We start from the raw sequence: 27,927 nt of genomic DNA, 5'->3' as shown, positions 1-27,927 counted from the left end.
TAAAGAATCCGCATGCAATGCAAGAGACCCAGGTAAAATTCCTTACTGAGCCAGTTTCTGTTTTAAAAAATGTGTTTAGAGAGCCACCTTGTGTTCTAAATTTAAAAATACACAGTTTGGAAACATTCGGTATACTTTCAGTTTCAGGGTTCTGTTTTCAATTTGCTAATTACTGAGATAACATACTTTAAAGGCAATGGCACCCCACTCCAGTACTCTCGCCTGGAAAATCCCATGGACGGAGGAGCCTGGTGGGCTGCAGTCCATGGGATCGTGAAGAGTCGGACATGACTGAAGTGACTTAGCATAGCATAGCATAGCATGCATGCTGGATTCGTGCTTCTAAAGGTGCAAGGACAAGTGATGGCAGGATCTGTGCCTCCATTTTTAATTGCAGCAGCTAATACAGTAATATACATGAAGTAGGTAATGTCAGTTGTCATTTAACCATCATTCTGTTACTAGGACTCAGCAACAGAACAAAATGAAGGATGGTGGGAACTTTGAGTTGGCGATAGGGGAGGTAGAGTGGGAAAAAGGAGGAGTAGAACCTTGTACTTGCATAAAGCTTTTAACTTCTACCAAATACTTTCGTTTCTATTAATGTAGTTGAAGTACATGGAGACTGAGTTATAGGACCTCTAACTGAAAATGGGAAGTTTTGAACTCTCCCCTCACAGCATTGGTTCTCTCATTTAGTTAATAAATACAAAAACTATTGAACACTTATGAAATAGTCATCACATTATGCCGAGGTCCAGCCCCGGCTGATCCAGGGTATTCGAAGGAGAGACGGCTTAGGCGACCTATTTATTTATTTATTTATCAAAGATATAAAGAGTAATAGAATGAGGATAGCTCAGTAGGAAAATTCAGTGGAGAAAAGAAGCTGAGTAGCTTGGTTTACGCGGAAAATCAATATAACCCGTTACACCAGGTTAGCTCTGACCGCGGAGGCCGCAGGCACCCTCTCGAATAGCGGAAGGTGCCCCACCTTAGACACCTTCTCAAGTGGGTCTTAGAAGCCCAGGCAAATAAATGGTCGCAGAGGATATCCATGCTCCAGATGGAGACTCAGCTGGAAGTTAAGGGGAAGAATGACATGGGGAGACCAAGCGTTGGTGAGCAAGGCCCGTAGCTGTATTTTTAACAGGGGCTTATATACCCTAAGTTACACATAGAGGATAATAGGGATGCAAAGTCAGCAGTTTTTGATCCTTATCAAAAACCAGGGTTTCTTTCCTGCAAATTTATCGTATACAAATGGTTTAGGTGATTTACATCATCTTCTGGCCAGAAGGCTTATTAACATTTTATGACTCTTGACAAGGACTTATCAACAAAGACTTATTTTCTCTAAGAGTAATTATTTTAAGGTTTGGCGCCATCTTCTGAAGATAAAATTGCATTCCTATAGGGCGGATGTGTAATGGGTTTACAACAAAGGAAAGAATTTATTACCTTAAGGGTCTAAAGTTACTAACACCAAGAACACTACTTATTTTTTCTACATACAAACTATATTAATTAATACACATTCAAGGATACAATACAGGGGATGTGGAAACTTGGCAACAAGCATTGGCTCATCAATGAAATCTTTTACTAGTTTTATTCTGACAGTTTCTAACTCTCTGAGAGGCTCTAAACTATTTGAATATCTTAAGCTTCCCGTGCCTCTCGAGGCTGGGAGACTGTAAACAATCGTATGCATAGCTGTAGGAGTCCGGGTAAACTTGTCAGGCGAGTTAGAGAGCTATCTGAGGGGTTTGGATTTAAACACTCCTAGTTGCCCAGGAACTTTATTAATTGGAGCTGTAAGTTAACTCTTTGACAGAGAGAGCGAGATGGTGGTGGGGGACAGCCCCCAGTAAAGTCAGAGGTGAGAGCACAAAGCAATAAAGTAGGCAGACTCTGGTTTTTTGGGGGGTAGATGCTCGAGAATATCCGGGGGGACTCCTGAGGCTCGATCCCGCCTTTGTGTATGCCGAGCCTCCTTCCTCATGACCTTTGTCATGAGTGGAATGTCTCTCGGGCTCCTGGCAACATTAGAAGTAAGGATTATCAAAATAAATATCTTTACCTGAAAGAGTTCACTGTCTAGTGGGAGAAACCATCTAACTAAAATGTAATGTGAACAATGGATAAAAGTAATATATACAAATTGTGGGACACAGAGGAGAGAAACAGTGACAATGTTAAATATCTGTGAATGAACTTAGAAAGTATATTTTTTCATTTGGTTGTCAGAACAACCTAATATAGGAGAAAAGTACATTACCCAGAGCGTCATAGTTACAAAGTAAAGAAGAAAAAAACTCTAATCCAGTTCTTTTGATTCCAAATGTCATGGTTTCATCAGCATGTTATACAATTCCTGAGGAAGTCTTGAATTAAGAGCACAGGATTTAAAATGTGAAAAACCTGTGTTCAAACCTAGACCTACCATGTACTGTGGAATCTTTGTTAAGTTACCAGATATCTATGGGTGACTTCCTCCTTTTGTGAAATCAAGATAATGATGCCAATTTCTCAGCATCAGTTTGAATACTGATTATAATGTTTATAATGTACTTAATGTAATGCCTGACAGGGTAAATATTCAATAATGTACTTTAATGTACCTAGACAACTTTTTACTGTTAGATAAAAGTATGTCACACTAATGCACAGTAGCTGAATATCCACTGTAGGTCTCTAAAACTGAAAGAAAGAGAATAAGGTTCAATGTTTAATAACCATTAAGCCAAGCACATAAGAACAAAATTGCCTAATCTTTCTTTTTAAAAATACTGTTACTCTTTGTGAAGTTTTCATCATTATATATTTAGCTACTATAATTGTAAACTTAAACTGGTGCAACCTGGGTTTCTCAAACTTATAGTAAAAATGTGATAGCAATAACTATCACTAAGTCTTTCTCTGGCTCTATTCCTGCCCTCTTTCCAGGGCCTCTCACCTATTCAGATTAGTCTGAAGAAGTGATCCTACGCCGATCTTCTTGGTATATTAAAGTAGTTAGAATCATTGGCGTTAGTGCTGGACTGCTTGAGTTCATGTTGTAGCTCTACCATCTACTACTTTTAAGTGTGAGTTTGGACAATTTGCTAAACTTCTATGTGTCAATTTCCTGATATGAAAAAATGAGGCAAATACTAGAATCAATGTCATAGAGTTAAAAGGGTTAAATGAATAGTTGCAAAGCATTTAAAATAGCAGTGTGTTATTATTCTCATACCACTGTTTCTCCATTTACTCCTTACCGTTATAATGCCTGTCAATCAAATCACTTAAAAAATATTTAGGAAATGACTATTATGGACCACAACTCTTCTAAGTACTAGGGAGAAATGTTAAACAAGACAGAAGATAGCCCCTGCTATCCTGAAGCTTACAGCCAAGGGCTGCTTAAAGTTACAGAAGTCTCCACCACTGTTGCCCCGCTTCAAATGTTTAGCTGTTGCCGGTGATACCAAGAATATACATACTGAAAGCTTATTTGCACATTTCGGGCTTGATTGCACAGAATTCTCCCATTATTCAAGAAGACATTGGCACCAAAGTTGCTGATGCCTTGTAACCCAACACATTGAGTTTTTACTCTTTGTCGCTACTCCCTTGTCCTAGGACTCAGGCAAAAGGACAGGTTAGAGGACAATGAGGAAGAAAAGCCTTATCTTCTCCCAAATGACACTTGTTCACCAGCTCTGACTCTCTATCTTTGAATAAAACTTCATTTTCCTTGACTCTCTTTCCTTGGAATGTTCTGACTCTCTTTCCTTGGAATGTTTTTATGGAAAAGCCACTTGGGTACGTGCCTCACAGTTCTCCAGACATATCCAAATGTGCCTTATTTCTAGGGTAGCTGTTGCTAAAGGCACATAGAGGGAATCCCTACTTTACTGGGTTTTTCATGCCTTAGAAAACTCATAACTAAATCATGGAGTGCATTTGACTTAAAGACTGATTTAAAAAGTGTTTATTACAGATGGCTAACAAGCACATGAAAAGATATTTAACATCACTCATTATTAAGAGAAATACAAATCAAAACTACAATGAGATACCACCTCACACCAGTCAGAATGGCCATCATAAAAAAATCTACCAATAATGCTGGAGAGGGTGTGGAGAAGAGGGAACACTCTTGCAGTGCTGGTGGGAATATAAACTGATACAACCACTATGGAAGATGGTATGGAGATTCCTTAAAGAGCTAGGAATAAAACCACCGTATGATCCAGCAATCCCACTCCTAGGCATACACCCTAAGGAAAAAAAATTGAAAAAGACACATGTACCCCAATGTTCATTGCAGCACTATTTACAGTAGCTAGAACATGGAAGCAACCTAGATGTTCGTCTACAGATGAAAGGATAAAGAAGCTGTGGTACATGTATACAGTGGAATACTACTCAGTCATAAAAAGGAATGCATTTGAGTCAGTTCTAATGAGGTGGACGAACCTAGTGCCTATCATACAAAGTAAGTCAGAAAGAGAAAAGAGAAATATTGTATATTGACACATATATATATGGAATCTAAAAAGATGGCTTTGATGAATTTATTTTTAGGGCAGCAGTGGAGAAACAGAGATAGAGAACAAACCTACGGACATAGAGGAGGGGAGGACTGAGAAGGGGAGGTGTGTGGAGAGGATAAAATGGAAATTTACAATACCATATGTAAAATAGATAGCCAATGGGAATTTGCTGTCTGACTCGGGGAACTCAAACAAGGGCTCTGTGACAGGCTGAAGGGTGGTAAGGGGAGGGAGATGGGAGGGAGGCTTGGGAGGGAGGGGATGTGTGTACCAATGGCTGGTCCTTATTGATGTATGACAGAAAACCACAAAATTCTATAAAGCAATTACCCTTCAATGTAAAAAAAAAAAAAGTGTATTATATAACTTATTTTGAGATACCTGGTTGCTTTATTAAGTCTCATAATTGTCAATTAAATATTATTTTAAGTATTTTTTAACTTTGAGATAATAATTCCAAAAAGAAAGTAAATATTCAAATAGATTTGTCTTTTATGTTTTAGAATGTGCTACTCTTCATGATATGATAAAAGGGCTACAGCATACCATTGAATATCAACATAATTTGAAGGGTAAGTTAGAAAAAAAGTAAAATCTAAAAAAAAAAGGTTGTATTTAAGCATCTTTAAGAATAGAAAGTTTTTACATTGCTGACAGTAATCTTCTCTTAATCTGATCTTGTTAAATTTATCAGCTAAGAGCAGGATTCCTTACTACTCAATAATATCTTCCTAAATTATTGTAAAATAAGAAATGTCATGCTGAATAGAACAATTCAGTCATATTCTGACAAAAACATCAGGGTTTTATAGTTGATTATAATAATTCTCTTTATTACTTTAGAAAGGTTAGAAGTATATTTATTCCCAGTAGTATTCTTGGTCTTTAATAACCTTGTGTTCAGTTTTAAAGGATGGGTATTATGAGTAATTACTTCATGAGTATTCTGTTCAAACCTCAGAGATAGTTTAGTTTACTATTTAATTTCTGTCATTGAGTAAGGTTTTTATTTGTGTAAATTAAGCCAACATCTTCAGCCACCATTGAGAAAACAAGGCAACCAAGTGTTTTGTCTTGCTTTAATTTAGCTACAGTGCAATGTTAGTGGCATTTTCCTCTACTATAATTAATTAATTAATAAAAGTCACTCAGTCATGTCCCACTCTTTGCGACCCCATCACCATACAGTCCATGGAATTCTCCAGGCCAAAATACTGGAGTGGGTAGCCTTTCCCTTCTCCAGGGGATCTTCCCAACCCAGGGATTGAACCCAGGTCTGCCGCATTGCAGGTAGATTCTTTACCAGCTGAGCCACAAGGGAAGCCCAAGAATACTGGAGTGGGTAGCTTATCCCTTCTCCTAGGGTCTTCCTCCACTATATTAGAGTTTAAACTAAATTGCCTCCAAGATCTCATAAAACTGACACCAAACAATAAGAATTTTTTATCTTAGTCCTCTGCTTTTCTCATAATGAAACTACTTTACATATATAGGGGAGATACAATACTGACCTTATATGGTATTTATTTGATGTGTTATTCCTTATAGTCTTTTAAGAACTACTATTAGTTTTTACTTTTCCCCCATTGGTTTACCTTAAAATATTTCCTCAAGTGTTAATGAAACAAATATAGGAATTGGATCAGAAGACTTCACACTTAAACTGCCGAACAGCTTCTGCAGTACATAAAGGATTCATTTCCATGTTGATACACCACTAAGAGCTGTTCTGGAGATCAAGAAGGGTAGTAGATAGGGAGCCATATCATCTCCAATATCTTTTTTTAAATTTTTTCCTGCAGATGTCTGATCACGGTATGTCCCATAGGTTTTTGCTTGGCTTAGTTCTAGCATCCTGCTCATTTTTTCCCAGTATTTGATCCCTATCCCACACCTGGTTTGGGCTTTCATTTTTCCATCTCAGTGCCAAGGGCTCAGAAAAACTTTTCCTTTCTCTGACTAAATATGACACCTAGCTGCATTTTTTTTTAATGTATCTGTTCATAATCCTTTACAGGATTCAACTCTTTCCAGGAGTTTAACCCTTTCTAGGATTTTGTTCAAATAAAACATCTACCAGAGATTAACATTAAATACTTTGAAGTTCCAGAAAGTTGATTATAATTATAAACATGTTAAACATATTGCTTTATAAGAGGTTATCAAATATCTACCATAGTCAAGAATATTATATTTTCACAGATATGGTAGTACAGATCTTTTAATAATCCATTTCTGAAAAATGGATATCCTATGCTGCCTCTCAGGAAGAAATAGTGATTCACTGATTTCATTTGTCCAGTGCTCCTACAGGTTTTGCCCAACATGATAGATGTGAACTACCTATCTTTCTTCTCTTTGATCTGTTTGATTCTCAAGATTGTGTGGATAATTTGCTTATCAAGGTTACAGTGGTTGTAAATGTCTGCCTCCCCAGAAACTATTTCCTTTTCTTAATATAAACCTGACTTTTTTTCTAAGATTCATTCTTAATCCACGTGATCATATGCCTCGGGAGAAGCTAGTTACACCCCAATTCCAAGGGAGGGCTTCTGAAATATTTTCCTCTCTCCCAAAAAACTGTTATTCTGGTTGTTGTTAAGTCTGCATATAATGCCTGAAATTGTTGCAGACTGTTTGCTTTCAACCTGAAAGTGATGACAGCATTGAGGAGAGCAGCAAGAAAAGACTAGAAGGATATGGTGTCTTGACTGCATTATTGAGTTACTGAATCAGTTGCCCTCTAAGCTTAAGAGTTTCTTCAGCCACTATGAGAGAAATGATACCTCCCTTTACTCTCATCCATCAGTCTTTTCAGTAGGTGCTTATGGGCTGTGTAAAAGATGATCCATTGAGATGCAGAAAGAAAACAACACAATTCCTATTAATGCTTATTTTTTATTAAAAGTAGTCAGTCATGTACTGGAGAAGGAAATGGCAACCCACTCCAGTACTCTTGCCTGGAAAATCCCATGGGCGGAGGAGCCTGGTAGGCTACAGTCATGGGATCATGAAGAGTCAGACACGACTGAGCCACTTCACTTTCACTTTTCACTTTTATGCATTAGAGAAGGAAATGGCAACCCACTCCAGTGTTCTTGCCTGGAGAATCCCAGGGACGGGGGAGCCTGGTGGGCTGCCGTCTATGGGGTCGCACAGAGTCGGACACGACTGAAGCAACTTAACAGCAGCAGCAGCAGCTACTTACAATCAAAATAATCCTTTCAAACTGGACAGTAGCTTTAAGAAATAAAATATGTTTGACAATAATACTAATAATGCAAGCACAAATCAGCAATAAAAAAGTAGCAAAAAAGTAGCAGAGCTGTCACTTCTACCCTTGTACAAGTTCAGAAACATTAAAAAGTTTAATGAAAAACTATCATAACTGATGAAATGTCAGCCAATGGTGGCCAAGTGTAACTGCCTTTGAAAAAATTAATCTATAGCAGGACTGCTTACAAATGAATATTTAGAAATGGTTCCATCATTAAGTGATTGGGGGCCAAAAATGTGTCAACTTTAAACATTCTTACATGCGTATTAAACTTGGCATAGAAAGCTAAATTCAATTAAAAATTCTTCAAACAATGATCTAACAATGATTCTCAACCCTTTGTTAAATGTTTGTTTTCAAAAATCTTTTGAGAGGCTTATAACAACATCAAGGAAGATGGATTTGACAGAATTTCAAAAACAAATCACTTTTGCCTAATCAGTGTTTGGGACTGAAAAATGAGTACAGTAGGCCCTTCATATCTGCAGGTCCTGCATCCATGGATTCAACCAACCCAGACTGAAAATACTTGAAAAAAATTTCAGAAAGTTTCAAAAAAGCAAAACTTGAATTTGCTAAGGGCTAGTAATGGCACCCCACTCCAGTACTCTTGCCTGGAAACTCCCATGGACGGAGGAGCCTGGTAGGCTGCAGTCCATGGGGTCGCGAAGAGTCAGACATGATTGAGAGACTTCACTTTCACTTTCCACTTTCACGCATTGGAGAAGGAAATGGCAACCCACTCCAGCGTTCTTGCCTGGAGAATCCCAAGGATGGAGGAGCCTGGTAGGCTGCTGTCTATGGGGTTGCACAGAGTTGGACACGACTGAAGCGACTTAGCAGCAGCAGTAACTATTAATGGCAGAAAGCAAAGAGGAATAAAGAGCCTCTTGATGAAGGTGAAAGAAGACAGTTAAAAAGCTGACTTAAAACTCAATATTAAAAAAACTAAGATCATGGCATCCAGTTCCATCCCTTCATGGCAAAAAGAAGGGGAAAACGTGGAGGCAGTGACAGATTTCCTCGACTGCTTCTTGGCAGGAAATCTATGACCAACCTAGAAAGTGTATTAAAAAGCAGAGACATCACTTTGCTGACAAAGGTCCATCTAGTCAAAGCTTTGGTTTTTCCAGTAGTCATGTACTGATGTGAGAGCTGGACCATAAAGAAGGCAGAGCACCAAAGAATTGATGCTTTCAAACTGTGGTGCTAGAGACGACTCTTGAGAGTCCCTTGGACAGCAAAGAGATCAAACCAGTCAATCCTAAAGGAAATCAGGACTAAATATTCATTGGAAGGATTGATGCTGAAGCTCCAATGATTTGGCCACCTGATACGAACAGCTTACACTTTGGAAAAGACCCTGATGTTGGTAAAGATTGAAGGCAGGAAAAGAGGGCAACAGAGGATGAGATGATTGGAGGACATCACTGATTCAATGGATGGGAACTTGGGCAAAGTCCACGAGATGGTGAAGGACAGGAAGGCCTGTCATGCTGCAGTCCATGGGGTTGCCAAGAATTGGACATGACTTGGTGAATGGACAACAATAAAAGTAACTATTTACATTGTATTTATAACTATTAACATAGACTTTACATTGTATTAGGTGTTATAAGTAATCTAGAGATTAAAAAAAATATTAAAAAGATATACAGGATGTGCATAAATTATATGCTAATACTACACCATTTTATGTAAGGGGCTTGAGTATCCATGAATTTTGGTACCCACAGCAGTCCTGGAACTAATCTCCAATGGAAACCTAAGGATGACTGTGTTGTGATTTAGTAAGTACAGCCAGTAATGCATTTGAACCCGCAAATCCAAGTATCAAGACAGCCTGAATATTAAAAAAGTTTTCATAATCAAAGAGTTAAATCAACATTGTAAAAGCTACTGATGCATTTCCAGTGGCATTATCTCACTAAAATTTATCAACAATAATAGTGATTCAATAAAAAGTTTTATAACAGTGCTTTAAATAATATTAGAATAAATTAACATTTTTTTCCTCTTTAGTTCACCTTCTTAACTTCTACTTGTATCCTTTTTAAGAATTATATACAGTAAGAAAGTGATATATATATATAATTTATAAATAGACAAGAATTGGGGTGTACATTCTCATTATTTTTATTAACAGGGCACACAATTATGAGAGTTTGGAGACTATTAGTTTAGAACTTCACTTTATCTGTTTGTCACTACTTTTTAGATTTTGTGATTTTGTTATTTATGTTGGCCCACCTATTCCCTCCTAATATTTACCAGTTACATGTGAGACAGTGGATGATCCCTCTTACCATTCCCTGATGGCTCAGTGGTAAAGAATCTGGCTGCCGATGCAGGAAACTCAGGTTTGATCCCTAGGTCAGGACGATCCCCTGGAGAAAGAACGGCGCAACCCACTCCAGTATTCTTGCCTAGAGAATCCTATGGACAGAGGAGCCTGGTGGGCTATACTCCATGGGGTTGCAAAGAGTTGGACATGACTTAGCAACTAAACAACAACAAACCATTTATGGCAATAGCATTGGAATTTCATAACTTAAGGGAAAACTTGAGTCTCTCATTCTCATGAGTGATTGGATGATTAAGTTAAATATATTTTCTGAGATGTTCTCATTGTCAAGGACCAAAGAAGCTCTTCATTTATTACTGCTAACCTGACACAGAGAAGGAAAGTCATGAAACAATATTTAATGACATCTGTTATGCTGGAGACATCTATCAGGCTGGAGAAAGGCAAGGGCCCATTGTGTAGATTATACAAAAGTGTTGGCAGCCTTTTATACTATGAGCCTTTGTTTTCTTGCTGCTTCATTACCCCAAAGAATGAATTCATTCTATCTTTGAAATAATATGTATTTGGAGTTCAGGATATGAACATAAAACAGAGTATGATTCATCCAATATATCATAAATGATAGGAATATTTTTATATTGTTTCTTATATTATTGTAAAAGTATTATTCTATATTCTACTTTAGGAGAATCTCAGTAATTCACTATATGAGAGATAGTGACATTATACCTGCTAACTTATCATCAGTGGTTATTACTGCCCAGACAAAGGAAACAAGATTCAGAGCCTTTTTTCCACTAGAGGAGAATTATTGCGATATAACCAGCCCTAGATCAATTGAATTTCAGGCATTTAAACACATGAGCAGTGAAAAGAGAAAAAAATAGAGACGTGAAATCAGCCGAATATTCAGAGCACCTCCAAAATCAGTAGAATTCAAACATATTTGCCAATTTTCTCTAAATAATTTATTACAACCTAATATTGCTTTTTTCCTGTCTGAACTGAGCCTGAATAACTTAAATTTATTTGAGCCCTTATACTCTAAAAGAGTGGATTTTAAGGAAGACATTGTTATGGACAGTGCAGCTTTACTGTACAAAATTGTTCTAAACAAAATGATGTAGTCAAAACTGATCACTGATCAGAATGTTTTGAAAAGAGCAAAAGCATATATTCAGTGTTATTCTATAAAAGAATTGTATGAGAAACTAAGCTAATCCATGATCAACTACTACTTAAGAAAAAAAATAATGCTTACATGAAAATTAGTTTGAATAATGTAGAAATACTTCTTTCAATGTAATTGTGAGAAAGACCTTCTTAAAATAATCAGACTTGTTCAGTTCAGTCGCTCAGTCGTGTCCAGCTCTTTGGGACCCCATGAATCGCAGCACGCCAGGCCTCCCTGTCCATCACCAAATCCCGGAGTTCACCCAGACTCACGTCCATCGAGTCAGTGATGCCATCCAGCCATCTCATCCTCGTCCCCTTCTCCTCCTGCCCCCAATCCCTCCCAGCATCAGAGTCTTTTCCAATGAGTCAACTCTTTGCATGAGGTGGCCAAACTACTGGAGTTTCAGCTTTAGCATCATTCCTTCCAAAGAAATCCCAGGACTGATCTCCTTCAGAATGGACTGGTTGGATCTCCTTTCAGTCCAAGGGACTCTCAAGAGTCTTCTCCAACACCACAGTTCAAAAGCATCAATTCTTCAGAGCTTATAGTATATCTTTTGAAGAATGCTATCATATTTATATAAGCATCTTTTAAGTATGGGGAAATGACTTCTTATGAATATGTACTGTAGAATCTTCATTATTTAAAAATTGCCACCTTCCAAGAGAGATTTCCTAAAGGAACATTAAAAGGAAGGTAAAGAACAAAACCTATAAATAATTTTGGCCACCAACATAATTTTCAGGGCACAGTGCAAAGTGAAAACATGGAGTCCATGTTCAAAAATTAGGGAAAAAAATAACATTAAAGGTTCTGAAATATAAAGCTTCTTCCTTTCTTTTGTGATCTCTCAGTTGTCAGGATATTTTATTTGTTGTTTAATATCACTCAATGAAAAATGCTTTTAATTTTAATTATGAGCATGAATTTTACTATTTACCTTTCTATTGTACAAACTAGTTTTAAATTCAAAGAACACAACTCATATGTGGAAGTACAGAAGTACACAATTAATACTTCATAGTTTATACATGTATATCTGTTTCATTCTTACCAGAATAGAGAAAATGCTACACAAAACTACCTCAACCATTTTTCATTCATTTTAATTCTTGAGACATGCACATTCTACCAACACTCTCTACCTTCTGCTTACTGATGAATAAAAAAAAGACTGAAATGAAAAATAACTATGAATTTCCCTATTTTTCCTTTTGTTCCATGTCATCATTTTTTGTCTGGCTAATAGAGAGAAGTAACAGAAGTAGTAAGAAAGGATATGATAGAGTTGCTTGGTCATTCATGTTTCTTAGAAGACCATTTCCTTCTTTCTGGATTTAAAGCAAAATCTAGCTCAGGTTAGACAGCAATTCCTTGTCAAATATCAGGACCAGGTGGACTCTACAGTGATCAAGATGCTATTTGAGTTTATCTCTGCTCCAGCCAGTGCAGCAAGAGCCTTATAGCTTAAGGAAGTAGAGATATGTGTTTGAAAATCTAATGTAAAATCTGGGAAGATGATGAAAAAGAGCTGTGCCAACAATAATAATATAACATGGATTATAATAATAATATAACATGGATTATACTACAGATGAAAGCCAACAAAAAGCCAACTGAGGAGCACTATAAAATATTAAGGAGGTTAGCTGTTTCTTCAGTAGATGACTTTAATTCATAGGTAAGTTATGTGCCTCTGTTTAGCATAATTATAGATAAGCCAAAGCTAGATATTAACATAACATTTAGATGGGTTGATCAATATTTCTGGCAGAGGGAAGACTTAACATCATTAAAATGTCATTTTCCTGAATTTAATATACACATTTCATGTAGTTTAAATTAAAATATTAAATTTAGGGGTAAAGGAGAAGATTGCATAAGCTAATCTTACAGTTCATTTGACAGAAGAAACAAATAAACAAAAACAGAAAGTATGAAAAATAAGAAGAACGTAAGGGAGGAGGACTTCCACTACCAGAAAATAGCATGCTCTGAAGCCATTGTAATGAAATCAATATGGTATTGGCATAGAAAGTGAAAAATACATCCATGGAAAGAATGATCTAGATTCTAGAGACAGGCCCCAGTATTTGCTAACTTAATGATTGATGCAAGGAATATTTCAATCTATTGAAAAAGAATGATATTTTAAAGTATGGTACTGACACAACTATCTTACCATCTGGAAAGTTTTCCAACCATATCAAAAATAAATTCCAGATGGATTAAAAAAAAAACACGTTAGTACAAAAAAGAACAATAGAAACTTAAAATCCAGGAAAAGCATACAACCTGGAGCTGAGGGATATCATCTTAACCAATCTGAGAACCTCAGTTACTATATAAAGAAAAAAAGACCCAACACACCTTCTTAACAACAATGCAACCAAAGTACAAACAACAACAATGCAAAAAGAACCCTACATGTTATGTGTAAAACAAAAGTCAAAAAGCAAATAATTTATTTGAAATAAAAGTGTTTTCAAATACCAACGTAGTTTATATCTACAATACAAAGAGTTCTACAAATTAATCAGCAGGAACAAAGAGAATTTTTAAATGGGCACCTTTAATGTCTGGCTCAGGTACAGATCCTTGCTCTGTTTCAAACCCTCACCACACACTAAATCAGGACTGACTTTTTCCTGATCTAAGTATATGATTTTCCTTAAAACACCTAGTGGTTAACAAGAGTGAATATAGAAAAATGTGAAGCACCCTCCTTCTCCATCATGCCTTGTCAAGAGAAGAGTTTTGATTTAAAAAAAAATGTCAAAATTATGATAGGTATGAAATAATAGGGCAAATTGAAGATGCAAAACTGTATTTTACTTAAATTCATTTTTTCCTAAGTTTTACTTAATAGGGCATTATATAACTATGGTTCTCAATAATATTGTTCAAAGATTAAACCTTCCTTTCCTTCTAGTTTAGCTTAGCTTACTATATCAACTCATCTTCTTTTTAAAAGTATTTATTTATTTGGCCACACCAAGTCTTAGTTGCAGTGTATGGGATCTAGTTCCCTGACCAGGGATCGACCTCTGACTCCCTGCATTGAAAGGTCAGAGTCTTAGCCACTGGACCCCCAGGGAAGCCCCTCATCTTTTTTGTACAGTAGTTTTGTTTCCCTCACCTATCCTAAAATACAAACTATACTAATCCTCAAATACAGATCAATCCAGCCATATACTTGCTTGACTCACAGTGCTATAGGCATAGGCACTGAAGGCTATTGGTAAACATAAATTGCAAAGTCATTTTGAGTCCCAGTTTCACATATACCCTTAATTTATCCAGGCTTTTAAATTTTTCATTCTTTAAGTCCCCAACTTTAAATATTTCTTTCTCATTAAACCTACTTTACTTTCTATTTCATAGAAAAAGCTGTCAGACATAAACTACCTGATTTCCTGTCACCCACTATCCCTTCTTCCCACTGCACTTCCTCCAGTGTATTCATACACAGACATATCCTTTCTTCTTCCTCCTTAGCTTTGAAGAAAAAAAATCCTTCTTCCTATCCAAAGTTATTTTTCCACTTAACTCTCATCTCTCATCACCTCTCTCTTCTGGGATGTTGCATCTTCTACTGTCCCTTCCTTTCTCATTTCCCTCTTTCTATTGGTCATTCCTCTCAGCTTTTAAACAACTCAGATCTCTCCCATATTTTCAATAAACACAACAAAGTGTCCTTGATTTTGTATTTATTCCCTCCAATTACTCTCACTCTTTCCTTTTGCAATGGAATCTCAAGGGAATAGTGTGCACTCACTATCTCTATTTCCTTAGCTTCATCTAGTTTTTGGGCTTCCCTGATAGCGCAGTTGGTAAAGAATCCGCCTGCAATGCAGGAGACCCCTGTTCGATTCCTAGGTCTGGAAGATCCACTGGAGAAGGGATAGGCTACCCACTCCAATATGCTTGGGCTTCCCTTGTGGTTCAGCTGGTAAAGTGTCCACCTGCAATGTGGGAGACCTGGGTTCAATCCCTGGGTTGGGAAGATCCCCTGGAGAAGGGAAAGGCTACCCACTCCAGTATTCTGGGCTGGATTAGTCATACACGGACTATACAGTCCATGGGGTTGCAAAGAGTCAGACATGACTGAGCTACTTTCACTTCCACTTCACTTTTCATCTAGTCTTCAACTTAGAACAATTGGGCATCTCCCAAAGATTTCAGATTCAAAGTTCTCTCATTTCACCTTTTTATTGCATTTACTGCCATGGATTATAACCCCCATAAACTCTCTTCTCTTAGTAACACCCTCTCCTGCATCTCTGGACACTTCTTAGTCTCCTTTATAGGATAGTTTTCCTTTAGCCACCTCTAAATGTTTCTCAGCCTACAAGAAATATTCTCCTGGATATCTCAAGCATTTCAAATTTGGCATGATAAAGATAGAGATCCGTCATTCTAAATCCTAAAAATCTTCCCCTTTAAAATCTTCCCTAATTGATTAACAGTTTTCATCCACTCAAATCAGAAACCTAGAAGGCAAAGGTTCCCCTTTTGCTTTTGCCGCTGCTATCCAATCAGCATTAAGTTTCCTGATAATTCTATTGTCTATATAGTTATCTTTATTTTCCATTGTCTCTTACTGCCAGTAACCTACTTTAGGCTCCCATTATTTCTTACTTGATCTGTTACTGATGTATGGACATCCTCTGGGTTCAACCCCTTCCCTATTCATCTTCTGCACTGCCAGGTAATCTTTTTGAACATGTAACTAATAATTTCATTTCACTGTTCAGAATTCTTTGGTGAGTCTATAACCTATAAAATAAAATTCAAAGTTTTTCATCTAGAATCTGTCTACTTCCTATAAAGTTACTTCCCCAATCTATTTAACACATTCTCCTTATAAATTTACACTCCAACAATACTGTACTTGAATTGTAATTTTCCCAAATGTGCTATATTGATTCAAGCCCAAAGTCTTCTGGATATTTTTCTGTATCTCTCTCCAACTTACTATTTAAGTCTCAGATCAAGTGCTCCCTCTTCTACAAACGTTTTCCTGACTTAGAACTGACCTAAGCTTTTCTTCCATATCACCCCACCATATTTCAGACACACTGCCATTACCAAACAGTTATCACAGCATTATCATAACTGCTTACACATCTATCTGTCTTACCACTAGGCTGTAAGTTCTTTGAAGAGCGATAATTTTTTTGTTTCAGCATTCCCAATGTCATTCACAGAGCCTAACGTGTAGTAGATTTTGTATTCACATGTTTAATACATACATGAACGAAAACTTGATGGGTTAAAAATATTCCCATATTCATTGAAAAGTTCTATATATTATAATACTCTTCATTGACTTTTACACAGGTGAAAATGAACAACTAAAAAGAAATGCTGATCTTATGAAAGAAAAGTTTAAAATGCATGAACAGGTGAGTTTATGTGTCTTTATATTCTATCAAATACCTGTGGAGCATTGTCTTCCCAAATTAGGGGGAGGGGAGTCATTTTTAATTAATATAGGCAGCCAAAAAGATACAAGTTTTGCAGACCCTCAGTGTTTTACAAACTAATGTAATAGTATATTGCTTGCATTACTTTCTTTCAAACAAAAAGGGATGCAACAATTTTGCCATTTATTTAAAAAGTTATCTTAGAGTTTTTACTCTTCAGTATACTCTTAATTAGCACTTTATAAAAGCTTTTTTGTGATAAAGTGAATGCCTTCAGTATTTATGATTTGAGTGATCTATTGAAATTTTATGGCACCATCCAAATGAAGAGAGCATTTTATGTGGGTCCCCAATTTTCTCCCAAGAGCCAGCATACACTCTGCTACTTTTTCTTATCTCCTATAAAAAGAGCATCATGATAATAATTATAGAACATAAAACCTAGTGCCTAGAACATAAAATATCCTCAATGAATATAAGTTCCCACCCCTCTGCCCTTTGGGAGGTTTATTATGCTTGTTTTTTCTCATCTCCCAAGAGCCAATACGTCAAACTCTGGCAGATCTAAGATTTCCAAAACTCAGCTTAGATCTGTATCCACCTTAGAACTTCAACTTGAAGGATCATCTCTGTTTCAATCTGGTTCTTAAAGAGCCTTTGAAGAAACACAAGCTAATTCTGTAAACATGCTGGGGCTTCTAGGTAATACTCAGGAGTAATGAATGGTATCTCATGTACTCTTGGAAAATTTAGCTTCTCATCACCAATTTTGAAATAATTTAAATATCCCTGGGTTATATCCCATTCTTTCTATTTCCTTTATATCTTTACTTTATTTTTCCATCCCTTTCATATCTTTCCTCTACATTTCAACAATAAATGTAGTCAGGGTGTAATTGGAACAGAAAGGGAGAAAACTTTTGCCTCCTCTTCTAAAATGTCAGATTGTAGAATACTTCTTTGTCTAAAATAATATGAATTTTCAGAGGGGTGGGAATGACAGAATAAACACCGTAACCCAAGATTCTGAGCTTATTAACTGCTGTCCAAAGCAAACTAAAGATTACCTCAACCTAATGAACATTCTCTAGTACAACACCTCCAGGCACATCCAAGACATACGGAGAACCACTCCCTAGAAATAAACTTTGGAGTTACTTACCAGCCATATTTATGAGACTGGAAGATTGGTAACTTGTATGTGAAGAATGCTTAAGTTTTATAAGAAGATATAACCAGAAGCTGTCCCTTGGAATTTAAAGTTCTCAAGAAAGCAAATGAAAAGAAGGCAATCAACAAGAACCTGTTGGAATTTTGTCCCCTTAAAAAGAAGAAAGGATTGGACTCTTTGGGGCTGTTACAGATTATACTAGAGGAGAAGAACCCAGTGAGATACAGCCTGGTACCAGCCCAGACGTTTAAGATAGGCTTCATGCCTCGAGACTACAGTGAAAATTCTCAATCTTACCAAACTAATGGCAGCATGTCAGGTGGGAAAATCAATGGAGAATGAAAAGACATGTAGATTTGTCTCCTAGAGTTTCCCAGAGCAACAACTGCTTAGTGCACCAATTTGAGTCAGGAGTCATTTATGAAAGCCATTGTGTAGTTGTCCATCTAGAAATCTAGATTCAAGCATAGGAAAAATATCACAGTCTATGAGATTGACCCCTTCAGTCACCTACCTAACTTTAATCAAAGGCAATGGTTGGATAGGTTCAGCCATTCCTGTAAGTTTTCTGGCAAACTAAGTAACACAAGTAGGAATCCTGACTGTATCCTCTTGAATTTAAGGAAATTTTTAATTATATATATAAATTAATCTTTATTTTTAATTATAGCTGCTTAAACCAGTGGATCTTGACTTTTTTTCATCTCCTCAAATTCCTGAATATACTGAATATCTATTAAAACCCATGAACCCTGATAAAAAAGTGCTCAAAAGGGCACATGCATGCATACAATTTCAGGAAGTTAACAGACCCTTGAAAACCCTTTATCTGGGTCTAGGGTAAGAACCTCTAACTAATAATTCTTATTAGCATTCTCATTCATTGAATACATATCAAGGGATATACACCAGGAGATAGGAATACAACAGTGAGTAAAAACAAAGTCCCTGCTTTTACAGTGCTTAACACACATGCGTGCCCAGTCATGTCCAACTCTTTGCAACCCCATAGACTATAGTCCACCAGGCTCCTCTGTCCATGGGATTTTGGCAAGAATCGTGAGTGGGTTGCCGTTTCCTACTCCAGGGGATCTTCCTGACCCAGGGATCAAACTCTCATTACTTGCATCTCCTGCATTGACAGGTAGATTCTTTACTACTGGTGCCACCTGGGAAGCCTTACCATGTTTATTAGAAGATTTTTCTGGGCCTCCTGCCTGCATCATTGTCTCTTTCTTACTATCCCACTTCACTTTTATTCTTCCTTCTTTCCTTTACTCCTCTCCATCTAGAAATATACCTCTGGAAAAACTGAAAATTTAATCTCTCTGGTGGATTTCTCTTTCCACACTTCTCTCAACGCCTCTCTCTAGGGACTTCCCTGGTGGTACAGTACATAAGAGTCCACCTGACAGTACAGGGGACGTGAGTTTGATCCTTGATCTGGGCGGATTCCACATGCCACAGAGCAGCTGAGCCCATGCACCACAACTACTGAAGCCCATGTGCCTAGAGCCTGTGCTCTGCAACAAGAGAAACCACCACAGTGAGAAGCCCAGGCACCCCACCTAGAGAGTAGCCCCTGCTCTCTGCAACTAGAGAAAGCCCTTGTACAACAATGAAGACCCAGCACAACCGAAAAAATAAAATAAATACTTTTTTTAAATGCTACTCTCCTTATGAGCATAATAAATCACTTCTCTGCTTCAACAACCTATAAAACTAACCTCAGGAGGCTGTTGACCACTTCTCAGATCCCAAATTCATCCTTCTTTAGCCTCCTCATAAAGCTGACCCTTACCATAGATAATGCTTAACCTCCTTCTGGAAATTAGGGATGTTTATATAATTGTCAGAAATGGAAAATTCAGGCTACATTCAAAGAGATTGACCCTATGTTAAGGTAAGTTTGCTGCTGCTGCTAAGTCGCTTCAGTCGTGTCTAACTCTGTGCGACCCCATAGACAGCAGCCCACCAGGCTCCCCCGTCCCTGGGTTTCTCCAGGCAAGAACGCTGGAGTGGGTTGCCATTTCCTTCTCCAATGCATGAAAGTGAAAAGTGAAAGTGAAGTTGCTCGCTGGCTATCAAATGATACATAAAGTTGGCTCTACAATATACTTTGGCTTTTTTGAAATATTTTAATGTTCATGCCATTTCTGCACACACTTAAAATATTTTGAGCATCTATGATAAGTTATGGATATGGTGATGAGAATTCAGGAGGCAAAGATAAAAATCATTGTGTCTAGATGATCTGTCTACTTGAACAAGAAATTGGTCCTTCTCAAAGTTTAGCATTCAAACAATGAACAATATCTTTCCTCTCTAGATATAATTATATATCAAAAATTAATATAAACTTTGAAAATTTCATCTAATCAAAAGATGTGAACACATACTTAAATTGAACAATGAATATATGTTTTAATCTATAGGAACATAGGAATAATATTGCCAAACTTATGAGTGAAATGAAAATCAAAGAGGAGGGACATAAGATTGAAATAACAAAACTTTATCAAGATATGCAGAAAAAAGGTAAGTTTTTATTTTTAATTTACTGAATTCTAAGATACCATATATGCCAGAAAATTTGGAAAACTCAGCAGTGGCCACAGGACTGGAAAAGGTCAGTTTTCATTCCAATCCCAAAGAAAGACAATGCCAAAGAATGCTCAAACTACTGCACAATTGCAGTCATCTCACACGCTAGTAAAGTAATGCTCAAAATTCTCCAAGCCAGGCTTCAGCAGTATGTGAACCATGAAATTCCAGATGTTCAAGCTGGTTTTAGAAAAGGCACAGGAACCAGAGATCAAAGTGCCAACATCCGCTGGATCATGGAAAAAGCAAGAGAGTTCCAGAAAAACATCTATTTCTGCTTTATTGACTATGTCAAAGCCTTTGACTGTGTGGGTCACTGTGGAAAATTCTGAAAGAGATGGGAATACCAGACCACCTGATCTGCCTCTTGAGAAACCTGTATGCAGGTCAGGAAGCAACAGTTAGAACTGGACATGGAACAACAGACTGGTTCCAAATAGGAAAAGGAGTACGTCAAGGCTGTATACTGTCACCCTGCTTATTTAACTTCTATGCAGGGTACATCATGAGAAACACTGGGCTGGAAGAAGCGCAAGCTGGAATCAAGATTGCCAGGAGAAATATCAATAACCTCAGATATGGAGATGACACCACCCTTATGGCAGAAAGTGAAGAGGAACTCAAAAGCCTCTTGATGAAAGTGAAAGAGGAGAGTGAAAAAGTTGGCTTAAAGCTCAACATTCAGAAAACAAAGATCATGGCATCTAGTCCTGTCACTTCATGGGAAATAGATGGGGAAACAGTGGAAACAGTGGCTGACTTTATTTTTGGGGGCTCCAAAATCACTGCAGATGGTGACTGCAGCCGTGAAATTAAAAGACGCTTACTCCTTGGAAGGAAAGTTATGACCAACCTAGATAGCATATTCAAAAGCAGAGACATTACTTTGCCAATAAAGGTCCATCTAGTCAAGGCTATGGTTTTTCCTGTGGTCATGTATGGATGTGAGAGTTGGACTGTGAAGAAAGCTGAGCACCGAAGAATTGATGCTTTTGAACTGTGGTGTTGGAGAAGACTCTTGAGAGTCCCTTGGACTGCAAGGAGATCCATCCAGTCCATTCTGAAGGAGATCAGTCCTGGGTGTTCATTGGAAGGACTGATGCTGAAGCTGAAACTCCAATACTTTGGCCACCTGATGCAAAGAGTTGACTCATTGGAAAAGACCCTGATGCTGGGAGGGATTAGGGGCAGGAGGAGAAGGGGACGACAGAGGATGAGATGGCTGGATGGCATCACCGACTCGATGGACGTGAGTCTGAGTGAACTCCGGGAGTTGGTGATGGACAGGGAGGCCTGGCGTGCTGCGATTCATGGGGTCGCAGAGAGTCAGACACGACTGAGCGACTGAACTGCAGATACCATAAAAAAACTTACATGCATATATAATTTTTTTCTGTAATTACCAGTATTCTTGAGTAAACACTGCCTTTACACATCTCAATTTAGGTTTGTTGCTTTCTTTATATTCATGTGATATAAATTACATTTATAAATTGGACTCATGGAGTTTGAATTTAACATTTATGTGAGATAGTTAATATTATTGTAAAATTAATATAAAATGTAAGTTAGCTTTGATATTTATATACTCATCATATTGAATATAATTTCACTAAGAAATTATATTCACTATTCACTAAGAATGAAATGTAATTTCTCTAAGAAATTATATTCAATATTCAATAAGAATGAAATATTCTTCCTTTAGCAAAGTAGGTCTCATGAACTAATGTTGAGAGTTAACTGGTTTCATAAAGGTATTAAAAAGTTTCTTAACAAGCCTAGATGCACACCGTATGCAAAAATTAACTTGAATAATAGATCTGAATGTAAACCTATATCTATAAAACAGCCAGAAGAAAGCACAGCAGATAATCTTTGTGACCCTGAGTTAGCCACAGTTTCTTACAAAGAAACACAAAGCACAAACAATAAAGGAAAAAATTCTAAATTGAACATCAAAAACTATTAACTTCTGTCCTTCAACACAAAAGAAAATGAAAAGACAGGCTACAGACCAGTAGATAATACTTACAAACGCATAACTGATAAAGAACTTATGTTCAAAAATCTATAAGGAACTCTTAATTCAATAATAAGTCAAACAACCCAATAAGGAAAGGAACAAAATACTTGGACACAAATAATATATACAGATGAAAATAAACACATGAAAACATGTTCAACATAATTGGTTTGTAGAAAAATGCAAATTAAAACCACAGTGAGATACCACATTGCACCTTCTGTTGTTCACTCAGTCATGTCCGACTCTCTGCGACCCCGTGGACTCAAAACCTCAGTGCCAAGTGTTGGTGAGGGTATGGAGCATTGGAATTCTCATACATTACCAGTGGGACTGTAAAATTACACAACCACTTTAGAAAAGAGTTTTGCTGTTTCTTTGGGTTCTCTGAGAAGCAGATGTCTAGATAGAATTAGACATTCAAGAGATTTGTAAAGGAAAACATTTGTGAAGATAGATAGGGAGGGAACTGGGGGAGATGGGTTAGCTGTTACAGGTTGAACCGATGTGAAAAAGAGAAGGAAGAAAGGTGTGCTGGACAGGAGAAGTCAGTCTGTGACACATTTATAAGAAAAAAGTCAGCAAAGTTGGGCCAAAGTTGCCCATCAACCAAGTTCTACAACTCTCAGGAACAACTCTGCCTTAGTATCCATGCCAAGTTCAGTCAGTGGCTAGGAGCAGCTCTTGGGAATCGTGACCTCAGCATAAACATGGTCATGAAAAGCAATGAGTCAGTTACGGTCCCTGAAGTTGGAGATCTGAAAGATGCATTTTCATGGGCACAACAGTTCCCTCCTTATGCTACACGTACCTCCTTCTCCATTGGAGTTCAGGCAGCAGGTTCTCCATACTTCTATGGACGTTTCTTCCTCAGGAGAAACCTAGAAGAGGGGTTGTTGAAGTGTTCTTCCTCCTAGGGACCTAATTGTGTATTTTCAGCCAGCAGGTTCTAGGTCAAAACCTTGGTTCAGGTTAGGGAACTGAGCAAAAAATAATTTTTAATGGGGCCATGTGCCCTCAGCCTCCTGTTCCTCCATTCTTATTTCTTTTGTACTTGTTAAGCAGCATTTACTGCTCATCTGTTAACTAACTCTATGATTCTCAAAAATACCCCTTTGGCTGCTTTCTGACCTTTCTGGTCATTATAGTAATTGTGGCCTCCTGGCTTCTGGCAGTTAAACACCATCATCTGGCTTCTATAACTTGGTGGGGGAAGGGGGACACCATTCATGAATATTAATGAGCCCAACTTTATAACCTCTTACTGGCAGCCCTAGCTTGCAGATAAGAGTGAAAGTTGAACTTCTTGGTGATGCTGGTTTGTCTCTCACCAGCACATTCCCTGTGGCTTGATTAATAGTGTGCCTTCTGTGTCCTCCTAAGGAACATAATCCTTTGGTGCGTTTTCTTGCCTCACAAGATACATCTACTCAAGCATGCCAACTTTTGAGAGCCTCCTTATACCTTTCTCGCTAGCTGCCAGGGCATCTCAGGTGTTGCCACTTCACTCTGTTTTGGCCAGTGCTTTCTCTAGAGGTCTAAGGCTACTCCAACAGAATTTGCCCCATATCCTGGGTCCTTGCTAGGGTATTATGTCCCCTGACCCTAAAGAGTATCTTCAAGTCTATTAATTCTTGCTTACCTAAGTCTTAATTTCTGTAGTCTTCTATCCAGCACCCTCAAAAGTGCCTTCTCAAAGGTATTCACATGGCTCTTCCCAATACAACCTAGCTAATTCTTGCAGCTCTTTGGGGTATATTCACTTTCCCCACTTACCAGCCCCGGTACTCCCCCAGCCAGGTGATACTGAGCTTTAACCCTAGTTATTAGCCTAGCCACCAAAAGAAGAGGCTGGGGCAGTTTTGGAGAAGAGCCTCTGTAGCATCTTTCATCAGTTAAGCTAAGGGCTAGCTCTTCCTAGGAAAAGGTAGGTCACTTCTGCCAATTCTGAGCATTTAGGGGAGCTGTCAAAGCAGTTTCCTCATAGGCATTGATCCAGATACCCCTGTCCTATTTTTTAGGATATTAGGTGTTTCCAACAAGGATTTAGCATGGCACACCTGTTTCTGCTGAGCATTTAAACCTCTCTGGAGTTCTGCAACTTTAATGATTAGATTCTGTTGCTCAGCTGTGCCTGCGCTTCCACTAGAGTTTGTAAGAGCCTGTCTATGGGCTTCCAAAGAGACCCTCTGACTCTCACACCTGTTCTTTAAATCTTTACCTTCTAACAGCTCTGTTTCTTATTATCCCAATGCAGGTAGATGTAAGAGACGCGGGTTCGATCCCTGGGTTGGGAAGATCCCCCAGAGGAAGGCACAGCAACTCACCTCCAGTATTCTTGCCTGGAGAATCCCAGAGACAGAGGACCCTGGTGGTCCATGGGGTCACAAAGAGTCATATACAACTGAACCAGCTGAGCATACACACACAGGAAGTCAATTTAATTTAGTGATAAATAACTCTCCTGTCTTTGTGGGCTTTGTTTCTCATCTTTCAAATGTCTGAACTATTATACCTATAAGGCATTCACCTCCACCAGGACATTTTCCCAGATAACTGCTGATAAAACCTTCAGTGGGCTTCCCTGGTGGCTCAGTGGTAAAGAATCCGCCTACCAATGCAGGAGAGGTGGGTTCAGTCCCTAGGCTGGGATGATCCTCTGGAGAAGGAGATGGCTACCTAACTCAAGTATTCTTGCCTGGGAAATCCCATGGACAGAGGAGCCTAGCAGGCTACACTCCACGGGGTCACAAAAGATTTGGACATAACTTAACGACTAAACAACAACAACAAAATCTTGAGTAATCAGACCCCTGTGGTGTACTAGGAACTCCCAGTCCTCCACATACCACTGATGATGGCGTCCTCTTCCTCACAAAGTGGTAAGTGCCCATCCTAACTGTTTCTTGTGCTGATTCAGATCCTCCAAGGAACCACCGAGATGGGAGTAGAAACTCAGAAATTTACTGGACAAAAATGCCTATGAAGGGAAATAGTGAGGGAGCCAGAACAAGCTGGTATAGCTCTAGTCATCCTGTGATGTGAAGCCCTCTATACATAGGAACCCAGGCTTTGTGTGTCTCTTTAACCAATAAATCTCCTATTCTCCAGGCATTCAGAGAACATTATTCTCTAGATATTTAAGAGTACAAATTAGTTTACTTATTCAAAAGCATTCAATGGGCAGCCCTTTTGTTTCAATCATTTTTAAGGGACTTGTTAAAAATATATAAAAGCTACCCTGCACATAAACAGTTTCTAAAATACGTTTTTATTAATAAATTGTACTTTCTTGTCATTTTTTAAAATACAAAAAAGTAATCTTCTAAGATTTTTGAAATGTTATGGTGAATTTTTTTTATTCAGTCAAATTAAGCGAAGAAAAGAATAAAGAACTGATAGAGAAAAAGGAGTTGGAAATTTCCGAGTTAAATGCAAAGTTAAGAACTCAAGAAAGGGAAAAACAAAATGAAATGATCAAACTACAGCTAGAGGTAAGTGTTTAAGGCTCTGCTGAATTTGAGGATGCATCCCTTAGACTAGGCCATTCTTTGTCATCACAGTGAGATAAATTTCAGGATTAGAAACAAGCCTGTGAGACAGTTTCACACATGCTTATTCTTCATCCATAGCATGCAATGCTCAAACCCTGCACAACTGTTACACTGCCTTTCAGCACTTGGCCTCAAGGTGGGACTCCAGTCGTTCAAAAGGTGCTGATTTCCACAGAGGGTCCTATCTCCTCTGCCTGCAGAGACAGCTCAAAGATTACCTACATTTGACAGCTGAGTCAATGCAGCCAAAAGGACTACTGTTCTAGCAGTAGGGAGAGTGTTTCTAATCCTTAACGTTACTCTCTTCTCAGCAGTAATTGTGAAACCCTAATGAACCAACTGGAAGTTTTTCATTTACAATAAATAACTATTTTTTTCCTAATAAATGTGTAGAAAGATAGATGGTGAAGAATCTGCCTGCAATGCAGGAAACCTGGGTTCAGTCCCTCGGTTGGGAAGATACCCTGGAGAAGGGAACAACTACCCACTGCAGTATTCCGACCTGGAGAATCCCATGGACTATACAGTCTATAGGGTCACAAAGAGCCGGACACGACTGAGCGACTTTTACTTGCTATTCATCTTCATTGTAACTATCCATTCTCTCCCCAAACCAGAACACGATCTCACTGAGTTTATTCTTAGTTCACACTATAAACTCAACCTGAAGGAAAAATAATTGAAGATTTTGCAAAAAAAACATGACCTGTAAGAATGGCCCATGAGAATTTTTTTAACCTGATACAGCTTAATGTCAAACCAGCAAGCATTCAAACTAAATCAGTAAAATCATATCCAAATTCTACTATTTAGCCTCACAGTTTCTATAGAAGGGTATTTAAATGTTTTCCCATGACTGTTGATTACACTACATTTTCTTTACAAAATACACTCATAGCAACATGAAAGTATTTTTATCTACCTTTAAGTTCATGAGATTCTCAACCCTAGTTAACTAGATTCTTAACCCTACATGATAGAATCAATGGATGTCTTGAGGAAAAATGCTCCTGACCCCAGCCCAGAATCTCTAAGGTAGTATCCAGGTATTCGGTTCTTTAAAAAACCTGCCCAGATAATTTTATTTATTTATTTTTTTTTCCAGATAATTTTAAAGTGCAGCTAGGGTCAATCTTGTTTGGGTAATCCTTGTTCTGAAGACTTTTCTATCTTCTGTTATACAGTGAATACAATTGAACTACAGATGATACATCTAAGAATATAGTGGATTATATTTATAGAAACAATTGTTTCATTTAACTAGAATGTTCTCAACTTTCTTTTTAAACTTGATTCAGTTTGATGCCAAGCTAGCAAGAGTTCAAACTAAAACAAAATCATATCCAGATTCTACTGTTTCACCACACAGTATCTACAAAAGGGTACGTGAGTTTTTCTTCCATGATTGTTGCTCAAAAAATTCTTAATGTGTTTCCATAAAAGTTATATTTAAAACAATATACTTAGCAGTTTTCCTGAAAATATATTTATCCCACTATGAGACATTAAATTTTTAATAATCTTTGTAAGTCACTTTCAATTTAAACTAGTAAATCTTAGTAGTAAATTAAAACATTAGACAAGTCCTTTGACTCTTTGGACTATCTCAGGAATTCCACAGTGTATTTTGAACTAAAGCTGACTTACTATTCTGAAGTTGTTTAGATACTCAGATAGCATATTTCTTCTTGTTCAACAAATAGTGCTAATGTGTGTTTTTTGTCCTTACACCAGTTTTACCCTGTTAATGCCTACATAAACAAAATTATAGACCTTTTAAAATATGGTATCTTTTTAAATACCTTCTTCTACTTAAACCAGAAGCATCGTTTTTGCT

General features: G+C 37.7%; 1 protein-coding gene and 1 long non-coding RNA gene across 6 annotated transcripts in view; one reads left to right on the top strand and one right to left on the bottom strand.

Annotated features, from left to right (window-relative positions):
• The window catches only part of LOC133233634 (uncharacterized), a 171,385-nt gene extending 146,769 nt beyond the window's left edge, over positions 1–24,616 (bottom strand). Inside the window, exon 1 of the long non-coding RNA XR_009731785.1 lies at positions 23,348–24,616. This is a non-coding gene — a long non-coding RNA (uncharacterized LOC133233634). The remainder of the gene's footprint in view (positions 1–23,347) is intronic.
• The window catches only part of CCDC152 (coiled-coil domain containing 152), a 40,995-nt gene that overhangs the window by 12,172 nt on the left and 896 nt on the right, over positions 1–27,927 (top strand). For all 5 annotated transcript variants that reach the window (XM_061393621.1, XM_061393622.1, XM_061393619.1 and 2 more), the window contains exons 4-8: positions 5,048–5,116; positions 16,650–16,714; positions 20,342–20,444; positions 25,903–26,030; positions 27,389–27,472. In XM_061393621.1, coding sequence (XP_061249605.1) covers positions 5,048–5,116; positions 16,650–16,714; positions 20,342–20,444; positions 25,903–26,030; positions 27,389–27,472 — 449 coding nt within the window. The remainder of the gene's footprint in view (positions 1–5,047; positions 5,117–16,649; positions 16,715–20,341; positions 20,445–25,902; positions 26,031–27,388; positions 27,473–27,927) is intronic.

This window comes from Bos javanicus, chromosome 20 (assembly GCF_032452875.1).
Source record: "Bos javanicus breed banteng chromosome 20, ARS-OSU_banteng_1.0, whole genome shotgun sequence".
NCBI classification, from domain to species: domain Eukaryota; kingdom Metazoa; phylum Chordata; class Mammalia; order Artiodactyla; family Bovidae; genus Bos; species Bos javanicus.
This window is presented reverse-complemented; position numbering and strand designations above follow the sequence as displayed.